We start from the raw sequence: 14,260 nt of genomic DNA on the forward strand, positions 1-14,260 counted from the left end.
AGTTTGTGTCGAGATTTTGGCAGAGTTTGCAACAATCTTTGGCGACAGAACTAAGGTTGAGTGATGCCTATCACCCACAGACAGATGGACAAACCGAACGAACCAATCAAACTCTAGAAGACATGCTTAGAATGTGTGTATTGGACTTCCAAGGAAGCTGGGAGACCTATTTGCCATTAGCTGAATTTGTGTACAACAGCAGTTACCATTCAAGCATTAGAATGGCTCCTTACAAAGCTTTGTATGGAAGAAAATGCTGTTCTCCGATATGTTGGGCTGAAATAGGTGATAGACCTTTGTTGGGACCGGAACTTGTGCAAGAAACAACCGAGAAAGTGAAACTGATCCAGCAACGTCTAAAAACTGTACAGAGTCGGCAGAAGAGCTATGCTGATGTCCGAAGAAGAGATAGGGAATATGAAGTTGGGGGCCATGTGTTCATAAAGGTGACCCCGATGAAGGGTCAAACTCGGTTTGGTGTTAACGGCAAATTGGCGCCAAGATATGTTGGACCATATGAAATCCTTGAGAGGATCAATCCAGTATCGTATCGGGTAGTTTTACCACCGGTAATTGAGCATATGCACAATGTATTTCATGTATCGATGCTTCGAGAGTACTTGAGAGACCCGCTCCATGTCATTGAACCAACACATGTGCTTTTAAAGGACGACTACACTTATGAGGAAAGACCTATCCAGATTGTGAATCGCAGGATCAAAAGATTGAGAAATAAAGAGATACCGTTGGTAAAAGTTGATTGGCAAAACCACGGAGGAACCTATACAACTTGGGAAACAGAGGAAGACATGATGAAGAGATACCCGGATTTGTTCCCATTGGACCCCATGTTGTTCTAGAATGAAGGTAATTCGAGTTTAGAGGACCAAACTCTTTTAAGGGGGGAAGATTGTAACAACCCCGACCCATGATTAATGCTAATCCGTGCTTAGTTATACCTAACAGTAATCTATGAGGGATTTGGAATTAATTTTCATGTGTATTGCATTATTTTTGTGTCTCTATCTGCTCGGTGTAGAAAGATCTATTCATGTTTTAGTTTCAATTTGCGAATTGAAAGCCTTATCGGCGTCCGAATCAGAAATTGACTTGATTTATGTGCTAATTACGATTTATAGAATTGTATGGTAGGTCTAATCAAAATTTGGTTCGGAATGATTAAATTAGAATAAATAATGTTAAATTACATTAGTTTGAGTTTATTTCATTCCTGCCATTAGTGGGCCACTTTCAAAAGTATTGTTTGAGGATTAATTCATACACTTTGATTCACCATTCTTCTCCATCCACAAGACCCAACCGAGAGAGAGAGGGAGAGTAGGAGAAAAGTTTTGATTCAACAAGAGTTGGCTTTGGAAGTTAGAAGAATTGAAGGGAATTTGCAAATTGAGTTAGCATACTTGGAATTCAAGACTTAATGTAGGAAATTCATTCTTTTAATTGTGGATTTAAGTCGTTCATGCATGAATTCATGTAATTTGAGCTATAAGATGTGAGAATCAAGCTTAAGGAGTAAGGAAGTAGATCAATCCATGCATGCATGCATGTTTCATAGCATTTTGAAGATTGGTTTTCAAGAATTCCTTTATGCATGTGTTGAGTTCACTCTAATTTTGGAAACACGATGAGTTTCATGTTATTTAGTAGCATTTGATCATGTTTTGGAGAGCCTTAGCTTAAAAATGTACATGCATGTTATGTTCATGAATTAATTTCAAGTTTCAAGTTGAATATTGCTCAATTGGCATACTTCTGGGCTTCGATTTTGTAAAATGATCTTCAAAACATGTTGTTTTATGAGTTTTCATGTATTTTCTCAAGTTTTGGGGCCCAGAAAATTGAGTTTGTTGTATTTGGGGTTGAATTTGAGCTTGGTGATCAAATCTGGAAATTCCAGAAATTTGATCCATGCTCGAGCATGAGACTTTACCCTCAAGTGTGCACTCTGAGTACATGCACTCCGCTCGAGCGTCGAGATTTATGCTCGAGTGTGAAATGCATATACCCAGAAGTTTGTGTGTTTTACAGTCCGCTCGAGCGAGGGAATTCACGCTCAAGCGAGGTTCTGAGTCTCACGCTCGAGCGTAGGTCGGGCGCCCGTCGAGCGTGAAAATCATGCATTCAGTACTTTTTCAAAGAGTTTACAGTCCACCCGAGCAGGGAAAGCCACGCTCGAGCAGAGCTTCATTGTCTGCATGTCCGCTCGAGCGAGGAAATCCATGCTCGAACGTAGACCTCATTTTCAGCAAGTTTTAAGAAATGTTTTCCAATGCATTCTTGCATCCCCATTCCATCCTAGGCATTCCTAGGCCATGTTTAAGACTCCATAATGAGGATTAAAGGTTAGAAACACACTAAGAGCCAACGAAGTAAGTTATGTACAATTAGAACGTGTGTTTCAAGTGTGCGTCTGTTATGTGTTATGTAGGTCACGTGCCGCATACCGTTGACCAATCTGCTCCGTCTTTCTGTCGCAAGGCCAATTATGAGTAATAACATAGTAAAGCTATGTTCAACCTTATTTATTTTCTGTATGATGAAAAAAAAATCGTTTTTTGAAATGTTATGTTCTGCACAATGAATGATTGTCCGATTTCTGATATGTATTCGTGACATCCTTAGCATCATGTGATATCTGTTGGCTGTTACCCAGTATCGGAGGTTCCATCATGGAACTTAATCTGTCTGCACTCTATTACCCGTACCGGAGGCCCCATCATGGGGCTCAGCGTGTTTATTCTCTGTTACCCGGATCCGAAAGTTCCTTTATGGAACTGGTTATTCGTAACCCTCACGTGTCTGCATCTGTTCTGTATCTGCTCTGTTAATGCTAATGGATGTATCACGTAAACTTAAGCATACCTAATGATTTCTATATACGATCTAGACAAATTATGAATTTGATACGAAACTAAATTATGATTTCTGAATCTGTACGGACTTATTCATTGAAACCCCTTTACTCTGTTATTGTTCACTGAGTTTTCGCTCACAGTTTATATTATGTATGTAAGTGAGCCGGCGCGTGACCAGGGCGGCCTTCATTTCTGTTTTTGTCAGCCAACCGTTGTGCCTCCCGAGGAGGTTCCGATCGAAGTCTAGTTACATGGCTGCTTTTGTGCTTATGCTAGTCTCTGTCTGTTTTGTAAAGTCGAGTCCTGGGAATTACACTTTTGTAAATGTTTGTAAATATTGGTGTCCTTCGACTGACATGCTTATGTATATATAAGTTTTGAAATCTTCTATCCCATGTATGTTATCACAGCTCATTGGACCTTGTCTATTTTGTATAATTGCCTCTGCAGCCCCTTATTATATGCTTATCTGTTAAGAGGCCTTTGGTAATCCACGAATTACTGGCCGGTTACGATGCTAAACCTACAGGGGCGGGTTTGGGTCGTGACACTCCCAAACTCTATCCTGAAATCAGGTCAAGGATAATTTATTGGTGGATGCAACTGGTGCTTGAGTGTTGTGAGTTCAGAAAATGTGGGTTGAGTGGAAGTGAGTATATATTGTGTATTTCTAATTGTTTGTTATTGTTACAGTCTCTTCGTAATTGGTGTGAGGATTGCTATATACCATTGTGGGTTGAGTTTGTGAGGAACAAATACTATCCCTCTTACTATCCAAAGTGAGAGAATCTTCTAATGTTTACATATATCTGTATATATATTTCTTATTGTTTTTGCAGGTGTCTAATCAGTTTCCCAGTGCATGGTGGAGACCATATATATGGGTTGAGTGTTGTAAGGTTACATATTGTGTGCTATCTATCTATTACCAAGTGGTGTGAGGTTATATATTGTGGGTTGAGTGATGTTAGTTCCCATATTATATATATCATACTATTGTATCCTAAGCATATGTAGTTCTCTGTTTGGTTGTTCTCAATTTATCTTCACACTTGAACAGGTTTTACTAATCATCCGAGTTTGTGGATGAGTGTTGCAACTGCTGTGGATGTTGGCAAATCTACGGTTTTCTGGATGCTAGTAGCATGCAATTTGGTGTTTTTTTGGACCCATTTGTGGAAAACACTTGTATTCAAACTGTATAATTTTGCTGGTTTTGCCTACTTTTACGGGCTGTGCAAGGGAAATCTATTTGCCTCCTTTTTGTACCAGGTTCTTGTGGTTGCGGCATGTGTTCATGGTCCTCATATTGTCTGTATGAGTCTCCTGAACCTGTTTAAAGTTCCACAACCTGGTTAGGGGAAGCATGGTGTTAGGCTTAGTGATTGCTGGAATACATGGAAGTAGTCTATGCATCAGATTTTGGAAGTATGATAAATTTGGTGTATGGCTGCTAGAAACGTTTTTGGGTTTGTGACATGTATATATCTGTTTAGAACTTGAGTAACTTCTCAAGCTTTTGGGGACTTCTTTAGCGGGTTGTGTAGGGTTATTTGTTCTCTTTTCTTTAGGCTACCATGAACATATCATTTTGGTGCATTATTTCTGTTCTATACGTTTTGTCCTGTTTATCAGGTGGGCCTATTTTCTCTTGCTTTTTTTGGATAGGTGTGCCATGGTGTTGCCCGTTTGTCTTTTGTTTTTTCTTTCGTTATTGTATAGCGTTTGGTAGGATTTGTGGTATGCCCCTTTTATTTATATTCCTTTGTCTTTAATTTATGATTTACTTACAAAAAAAAAAAAAGTTAAAATTGTAAATGTTACTAAAATAAACAAATTTTACGGTACAATGAAAAAGTGCTCATTTGAAAAAAATTCATTCTCCGTTATGACGCTGCATTGGCCTAGTGGATATAACTTCTAAAATTTTAAGTAATTACAAGTATATTATGCAAACCTTTGGGCTTTTTGTGACTTACGCTTACCCAATATAAAACAAAGATTAAAGCGTTAATTACACTAATAGTCCCTATAGTTTGAGACTTGTGTCATTTTGATTTTTGACTTTTTAATTGTGACACATTTAATCTTAAATTTTGAATTTTGTTCCAAATAAGGACAATTGAAAATATCATTAGATTTTTCAAGAGTAAAATCGTCAATTTGATAAAATATAAACTAATTTGATAAAAATAAATGTCAAAAAAATATTTTTAATATTTTAAAAATTATTTTTATCCACCAATGATAAAATTATGTAAAATTAATAAAAATTATATAATTAATTTTTTAAAATTAATTTTACATGATCATCATCCAAACACTTAATAAAAATTAATTTGGTAAAAAAAAATAAATGTCTAAAAAATTTATCATTTTTACATAATTTTATTTTTAGTAGGTAGAAATAATTTTTAAAAATTCAAAAATATTTTTTTGACATTTATTTTTATCAAATTAGTTTATATTTTATCAAATTGACAATTTTACCCTTGAAAAATCTAATGATATTTTCAATTGTCCTTATTTGGAACAAGATTCAAAATTTAGGGACAAATGTGTCACAATTAAAAAGTCAGGAACCAAAGTGACACAAGTCCCAAACTATAGGGACTATTTGTGTAATTTGCCCAAGATTAAATTACATTTTGTCCCCATTTTATTTGGCTATTTTTTTTTTTTTGACGTTTAAATTTTATATTTTCTCGCTTTGGTTTTATGTGTTTCAAGTTTTTTTTTAATTTATTTCTAAAATTAACTTATGTTCAAAATTAGACTCAAAATGAATATTGACAATCACTTTATATAAAAATATTTTATTATATAGAACTCGCATCTCAAATTCTAATATAATAATATATATTATATATTATATAGTAGTTATCGTGATATTTTTTGTCTAATTTTAAACATAATTTAATTTTAGTTAAAACATGAAGAGTCAAAATAGGAAAAAATAAATTTTAAATCAAGGTGAAAAGTGATTAAACATAAAAAGAATAAAGTATAATTTATCCTAAAACAAAAGGAAAGAATAATTCCATTTATACACTATTTTTATTGTTTTAATATAAATGTTTTTTTATAAAAATTAAATATTTGAATATAAATTTATGAATAAAAAGTAATCATTTGAATGTAAATAATTAAACAAAATATATATTTAAATAATTTTTTTGCGTTCATTAATTTATTTTGCTCGTTTGAAAGTTTATATCGGAATAAAATAAAACAAATGATGTTTGCAGGTCTAAAATAAAGAAATGATATGGTGTGCAATTTGAAACGACGACGTCTTTCAGGTTCAGCCCTTATCTCTCAGCTAGCTCTCTGCTTCGCGGGTAGCTAAAGCTTTTTGCAGATTTCATTCATGGCGGGCAAGCTTTCCAATGGTAACTCAGTCTTCACTTCTATATATACATTCATTTTCTATGTAAGTTTTCTTTTTCATTTCTCTGTACTAACAATCAAAGTCTTTTGACAGAGACTCTGCTTCAGCAATTGAAACATGGACTCGCTGAGTTCGAACTCGTTTCCTCTCCAGTTCTTTCAATATCGAGTCACAAGCCTAACTCACCTATCAGACTCCGTCCCAACTCGCTTCTCAGCGATAACACTCATCGATTTTTCGCTAGAATCGGATCGTCTCTGTAAGTCCCTCTTTGGCCACACAGCTTTTGTTATTTAGTTTTCAAAACCCTAAACCCAAATTTGAAACCCGGTTTTTGTAATGGGTTTTTATTGTTATCGTTCCATGTTTCAAATACCTAATTGACCCATCTCATAACTTTGCGATTTCTTAGCAATTATTGAAGACCATAGTTCCAAATTTTGATTTATTTGGGCAATGAAAATCAAACTTGCTCAGTACAGTTCTGGTTTTCTTTTATGTCTATGAAAATCACTGTTACACTCTGTAAATCATCGTCCAAGCTTAGATTTTGATGTTATTTCCATAATATTATGCATGAAAAAACTGCTCTTTTTTAGTAATATGATTTGCTTTCTTTTGCTGTTAACTTCGTACTATATATATATATATATATATGTTATCAGCACTTGGATTGAAATTTACTTGAAATAATAATGAATCCTCGATTTCATATTTTGTGGTCTAGATTAGTAACAACTTTTTCGCTCCATGATTTTGTTTTCTAGAGGTGGAGCTTCACCAGCAATGAAGAAGCTGGAGCGCTATGCAGTTCAGAAAGTCACCGGGGATGGACGCTGTCTATTTCGTGCATTGGTATTGATGGTTTGCTCCGCCCCCCACCATTTAGGTGGTGCTTCGGCAATGCTTTTTTGTAGTTTTATGCCCATTTATAGTAATAATGATAATGTTTAGATGTGGGATGCCATAGCTAGAGTGGAGTCATAACCTGACTATACACCTCTTAAAAGTTTTTACTAATTCCGCTGACTAACTTGCTTGTTATGATTGGTGGTCTTAATTGAAAAAAATAGCAATTAAAGGAATTTTTTTTAAATATGATTGTGAAACGGAGGCACTTAATTCCTTGTTTTGTTTTTATTTGTTTCTTTATAATTATTTAAAACCACTAACAAATGACATTGTAATGTAAAGGTTACTTTAATTACAACTAGAAGCATGTACATGCCTGCAGTGAGCAAATGCTTATCCAGTGTAGATATTACAACTAAAGCTACACTAACTTCAGTTAATTGACATAAATATATGTAGAACATTATTGGGTGTAAATAAATGCATTTTGCCACTTGTGGAAGTTCTCCTCTCCTGGTGATGAGCTTCTATGGATTATTTGTAGTAACTCAACAATTCTCCATTATTTCTGTTAGTACTGCATTTCTAATTTTATGAAATCAGGTCAAAGGAATGGCTTTCAACAAGGGAATTGCACTTAATCCGCGAGAAGAAAGAGAAAATGCAGGTATGCATTGCAGTCCTGCATAATTCACTTTTTTGCATTTAGGTCCTTTCGGTTTCCACAATATTCATGCATGTGATGATTAAAATCATTTGAAAGCGAACACATGTGAGACAGGAACTCAGCCACATGAGGCAGCAAGGTTTTATGGTGTGTGTTTGTAATTGAATCTGTGGAACTCCAAAGGCCTCTCATTTAGCAGTTCAACTAAAAAATTACTAGGCTTATCTTTTTGTTATTTTATTTTCCCTTCTTTCTTCCCCCCTTCCTATTAGATTTGCTTTATACATGTTATTTTTTATTTATTTAATGGGAAATCATTTCCAATCTTGTGCAACTGAGAGTCACCCAAAAGAGATGCTTTTTTGAGAGTTGTGTGGTTGCATTGCCATGATTTTTGTAGGCAACTCACTATGGCACATACTGCAGATGAACTAAGAATGGCTGTAAAGGAGGTTCTATGTGATAATGATAAAGAACGCCTTCAGTATGAAGAGGCCTTGGTTGCAATCACTGTTGAGGAGTCTTTGAAACGGTGAGGCCCTTTAACTTGGCACCGGTTGTAAAGTTCTATTGGTTTTGCTTATATAAAAAAAGTTCTGCAAGTTTTAGTTGCTGTGATTCATGTTATTCTAACAACTACCCATGTGTAGTTACTGCCAACGCATTGGACGGCCTGATTTCTGGGGAGGAGAGTCAGAGCTTCTGGTTAGTAGAGTATTTTTAACACACCTGCCTTGTTCTGGCACTTCAACCATTGTATATTTAATTTTTTCTTTTCTTTTCTTTTCTTTTCTTTTTTTATTTTTTATTTTTTATCTTCCTAATCTTGAGTTGAATTTGGCCAATGATATGGCTTTACAAAATTCCAATTGGAGATGATGGATTATAGTGGATTAAGACTTGTTGAGTTGAGTTTTCTATCCTTGATATTGGCTATAATTTATGCAAAATGGTTGCTTTATTGGTGTCTTACAGTCTTTGTCATCCACACTCCTCCATTATTTTTGAGGTTCAATATAGAAATGAGAGGAGACGTAACACATGATTTGGCGTTGTTATCCTTTTTCAACGGAAGAAGGTTGTTTTGGGGGGGGGGGGGGGTGTCATCCACACTCCTCCATTATTTTTGAGGTTCAATATAGAAATGAGAGGAGACGTAACACATGATTTGGCATTGTTATCCTTTTTCAACAGAAGAAGGTTGTTTTTTTTTTTTTTGGGGGGGGGGGGGGGGTGGGTGGTTGTTAGATAGCTTGATATACATTTTTGGGCCCATTTCCTAATAGCTTAGGCTCATTTCCTAATAGCTTAGGCTTTTGAGAAAATTGATAACTTAACATGGTATCAGAACTTAGGTTGAGAGAGGTCTTGGGTTCAAGTCTCTCCGTTGGCATTTGGTATTCCGTCCCCGTTTGGTTTTTTTCTCTTTGTTTGGTTGTTTACTTCTTTGTTTCTCTCCACGTGTAAGACGGGGTTGCACGTGAGGGAGGGTGTTAGATAGCTTGATATACATTGTTGGGCCCATTTCCTAATAGTTTAAGCTTTTGGGAAAATTAGTAACTTAACAAGAGGGATGTATTGTGCATCGCTTGCGCCGCCTTCTTTTCCCATGAGGACAAACACAGGAAAGACAATTGATGCAGAATTAAATGGAAAGTAGAATAAACAAACAGTATGACTGGAGGTTCTGTGAGAAAGCACCTTGCTTTGATGATTCCAGCAAAACACTTCTCTCTTGTAGGTCTCCCTTCTTTCTTCACTTCTATGTGTTCAGTGTGGCAATTCTTCTTCTACAATCTGTTGAATGCCTTCTACTCCTCCAAGATCTAGGTTGCCTCCCTGTTTCTTAAAGCTCACCAGTCTTTGAACATAAAATGGAGAGGATAATTTATAATATAACTAATAAGTGGAATACAACACAATGTGAAAAGAAGATATCGTTTGGTTTGGATTTTCAGGATTCACTTTTCTAGAAAAATTGAAATTTCTTGTTTTTCGTGTTTTTTTATTTTTACTGAATTTTTTTAATATTCTAAGAAATTTTTTTAACTTTTAGTTACACCTAACATAAATACACTTAAAAAGTATAATATTTGTGAAAAAAATATTTAGAAAATTCACTAAATATTAAAAATAAATAAATAAATAAAATTGAGAATTCAATACATATTCTGTATTTTTGTGTATTTATTGATTTTTTAAAATATTTTTTTACAAATATTTTACTCTTTAGATACATCTAAGTAAGGTGTATCTAAAAATTTTTAAAAATTGCTTAAAATTTAAAAAATATTCACTAAAAATAAAAAAATACAAAAAATAAAAAATTTAATTTCCAGAAAATTGAAACCAAACACATATCAATATGAAAGCAGTGTATATTGAACCTTAAAAGTGGGTGTGCATGAGGAATGAGAAATATTATGGCAGTTGAATTCTAGTGAACCGAAATTGTGTATTAACTCAAATCAACTGGTCACTAAATTTGAGTGTCCTTCAAATATCCTTCGCTGATTTATCTGAAAGTGCATTGAACCTTTCTAATCTTTAATTGGCATGTATATATCTGTTTCATGTCTCATGTTCTTTGCCATTGGAGTAGACCAAAAAAAGTAGGACAAAGTTCTTAAATGTCACACTTCCCCTTAAAAAGAACCCAAAAGGTAAGGAAGGAAATGGCTTCTATTCTTACATGTAGGTATTTTGTGCATCACATGTGACAATACCTAGATTGTTGAGTTCACCGTGTATGTTCTTGATTTTTCTAATTCTATATGCTGACCAATGATCATATTCTCCACTAGGTGCTATCAAAGTTGTGTTGCCAGCCGATCATTGTATACATACCAGAACACGAGGTATTTTGATTATGAACAATTATTTCATGTTGATACTTGTAAATCAGCAAAAAGTTGAGAAATAAATAGCTTTAGCTGTATTTTTGTTTAGTCTGGGCTCTTAGTTACATATTACTATGTTGGGATGTTAGCATTGAAAATATATATTTAATTGACATATTTTGTTCATTACATGTGCATCTCATACATGATTAATTAGTCATTGGAACTCTTTAAATGCATTGCTGGGAAGATTAAATCCATTACCTACATATCAACAACCAAAAAAAAAAAAAAAAAAGGGAAAAAAAGGAAAAATTAGATGTGTTGATGGACTTGATTTCCGGAGTGGTATTCATTATGCTGAATTGCAAATGATTTTGATAAGGGACTGTAAGCTGTCATAATTCTGGATTTGGAAGATAAGCAGTTCTCGTGACCATCAAGTGCATTAAACATTATGTGGAATTTCTTCTTTCTTTGGATCAATAGAACATAGTATGCTAGATGGATGGGATCCATAGGTGCAGCGGTTCCACATTGGGCTTTTGGAGAGAGGCTTTTTTCTAGATTTCTTCGTCTGACTTGTGCACTGAGGATTGGAATGTGGCCTTAGCTTAGTGAGCATTGCAGTGAAATGTCATGGCTAAATTAACCTTGAGCAATGCTATAGATCACTAATTTGCCATCTCTAATTCCACCACTAGTGAGGTGACAATTGAAAAAAAAAAAAAAGCACGGCATAATGGCAGTGGGTGGGACCCAGATGTGACAGTGGGTCCCACCCACTGTGTTTATGCCTTGTTTTTTGTTTTTTTTTCAATTGCCACCTCACTAATGGTGGGATTAGTGATGGCAAATTAGTGGTCTATAGCATTGCTCTTAACCTTCTATCATTTAAAAAAAAAAAAAATAAATATAACAAAAGTTGTGCTCACATAGTAATTCATTCTTGCTTTTGGTGACTGATTAGTTTTACTGTTTCAGCCTAACAATCTACAGTTTGTATCAAATTGCAGCATACAAAAGGTGGATGGGGCTCTGGTTTTATTCCCATTGCAGAGTATGGAACTGAGTTTCGTAAGGGTTCAAGAAAAGGAAAATCAAGGAAAGTTGTGAGGCTTGTGTATAGTGGTAAGAACCACTATGATCTACTTGTCTGAAAGCTCATGTTCATTGATTCAATTTTGTATTTAAAAAAGACATTGAAATTAGTATTAGTCATTATAGGGCGAGAGAAGTTAGACAGTGGTATTATGTTGTGTTGTAATCATAGAAAATTGACATTATCTATTCCTTTTCTCTTTTATTTCTTTACCCGTATGTATGAAAGAGAGACTTGGAACTTTTGGCTTCTTTTTTGGCCACAGATTTTGGGTTATTTGGATTAGACTTGGTCTCTCTCTCTCTCTCGCTCTCATGGGTTGCTATGAAACAGATGCCCAGATTCAAACAGCATTCCGCTTCTTTCTTGGAAGAAATTGTACTGTTTTTGGATTGACATATGTGATCAAAAGTGCCTATCTAGGTCCTCGTTTCGTGCATTAAAAATGAGGCATGTGCTTCCACCAATCCTATATGAATACTTCATAATTGCATTACAATGTTAATTTTTGTTGTGTAATTCATTTTGGAGAAATATTACATAAACAAAAAATGAAGAAAATAGTTATAAGTTTTATTTAATTTTTTTTTTATTTTAAATATTTTATTTTATTTTATAAATATTTTAATTTTAATATTTTAAACTCAAAACACAACTCCATACTAAAATCATAATCAAACACATAATTCAATGGGAATTTTTTTAGAGTCCTAATATTAAGATTTTATAATATAAAAGACATTCAATATTTTCATAATGTTCCTTCAACATCGATCCAGATAATTTCTCTACACTTCTTAGAGAATATCTAAAGAAAATTCAATTCAGAGAATTTCTCTGATTTTTACAATAATTTCTCTGGGTTCAAACTAAAAAATTTCTCTGCCTTTCCAATCACGATGTGCAATACACTTTGGTGATCACAACTAGAGAAAATTCATACTGCCAGAGAAAATTGAAATTTTTTTGAATTCAAATCAGAGAAATGTAGAGAAATAGAAATTTTTCTAACTATGTTTACAAATTTCTCTGACTTTGTTCAAATACATACGATAATTATTGAATTATGAATCACTTTCGGATTTTTTTTTACCTGCCAGATCCAGAGCTGGGCCAGGCTCCATATCCATTCATATCAAATGAATGAGGGTTGAAGACAATCAAACAACCCATTAACATCAAAAGTTTAAATTTAACAACAGTACGCACATTGTAATCAAATTATATTATCCCTGGAACATAGCTATAAAAACAAAAATTCAAAACACTAAAAACAAAATTGAACCATAATTTAGAGAATAAAAAAAAAAGACAAAATGGCTGAATCAAGGCTGTTACTGAGCATCTATAAACCCATCATCAACAAGTACTTTACCTCTCTTAGCCAACCTTAGGCTTCTAAACTAGAACCTTCTTGGCCTTGTTCGCATCGCCCTTCAAATTATCAATCTCATTGGTCCTAAAATACCTCTTATCAATCACAACATTGTCTCACCAATTCAACCCAACAGACCCAAATGCCACTTCCATAAACTCCTTAACAGTATACGACTCCTTCTTGGTCACCACATAGTCATCCGACTTCTCCTGCTGAAACATGTTTTGAGATAAAAAGTACGAAAATTTGTTTGGTTTGGTTTTTTTTCAAAAGATGTTTTGAAAAATTATTTTGAGAGAGAGTTTTGAAAAAAGTGATTGATTTGATGTGTATGAGAGAGAGATTTGTTTGGAAAATTTGTAAACCAAGCAAGTTTTGGAAAAAAAATTTGAAAAAATTTGTTTGGTTTGATTATTTTTAAAAACTTATTTGTAAAGAATTTTTTCCAAAATTTTTTGAGAAATACAACCAAACAAGACCATAGTCTTTTTTTTTTTTGAAACTCATCTTCACATGCTAACTCAGAACTATTTCACACCATTAAAACACAACATCAAAATATCCATTAAATAAAATTATAAATTAATAAATAACAAAAGAATAATATGATGGACCATGTTATGCTTGCTTACTTTTGTAAATATAGATTATTTTAAAAGTGAATTTTATTAATAAGTTTTTTATTATTTACGTGTATTCTGTATTTTATTTTGTGTTTAATTTTTTTGTATTAATTATTAAATGTATTACAATAATGCCTCTTAAGAATTGTGCAGTTATTTTTATTTTTTCGCCTTTATTAAACAAATAAACGGACATTAATATAATTTTTCATAGTAAAATATTAAAAAATATTCATATAAAATTAAGGATATAATAACATACTATTAATAACTCGGATAAATTATAAAAGGTAAATTACACTGACACTCTTGATGTTTTTGTTTATTACAGATTCTTTTCTTACATTTGAAAAATTACATTTCTTTCCCTAAGGTTTATAATCTCATTACAAATTATCTTCTATATTACCGATGTCATGTCCTAAAATTTTATAAATGACCATTTTATCTTTTTTTCTACAATTTTTTATTCATATCATCATGATTGCGTTCTATAACTTTCTATCATTAAATTTTATTTGAATATATTCT

At 33.5% G+C, this 14,260-nt stretch overlaps 1 protein-coding gene across 4 annotated transcripts; it reads left to right on the plus strand.

Moving 5' to 3' along the window:
• Positions 1–6,089: 6,089 nt before the first annotated feature.
• Positions 6,090–12,013, plus strand: LOC114270165 (Cysteine proteinases superfamily protein). Of its 4 annotated transcripts, none has more exons than XM_028211598.2 (8): positions 6,090–6,268; positions 6,361–6,526; positions 7,035–7,131; positions 7,723–7,786; positions 8,213–8,318; positions 8,437–8,491; positions 10,591–10,644; positions 11,643–12,013. In XM_028211598.2, the coding sequence occupies exons 1-8, from the start codon at positions 6,247–6,249 to the stop codon at positions 11,784–11,786; spliced, it is 708 nt and encodes a 235-aa protein (XP_028067399.1). In that variant the 5' UTR covers positions 6,090–6,246; the 3' UTR covers positions 11,787–12,013. The 4 variants fall into 4 exon arrangements, with proteins under 4 accessions (XP_028067399.1, XP_028067410.1, XP_028067418.1 ...); XM_028211609.2 differs by having other exon boundaries at positions 7,035–7,122; XM_028211617.2 differs by lacking the exon at positions 8,437–8,491.
• The last annotated feature ends 2,247 nt before the right edge of the window (positions 12,014–14,260 follow it).

Source organism: Camellia sinensis, chromosome 3, assembly GCF_055761805.1.
Source record: "Camellia sinensis isolate YWXY chromosome 3, ASM5576180v1, whole genome shotgun sequence".
NCBI lineage: Eukaryota > Viridiplantae > Streptophyta > Magnoliopsida > Ericales > Theaceae > Camellia > Camellia sinensis.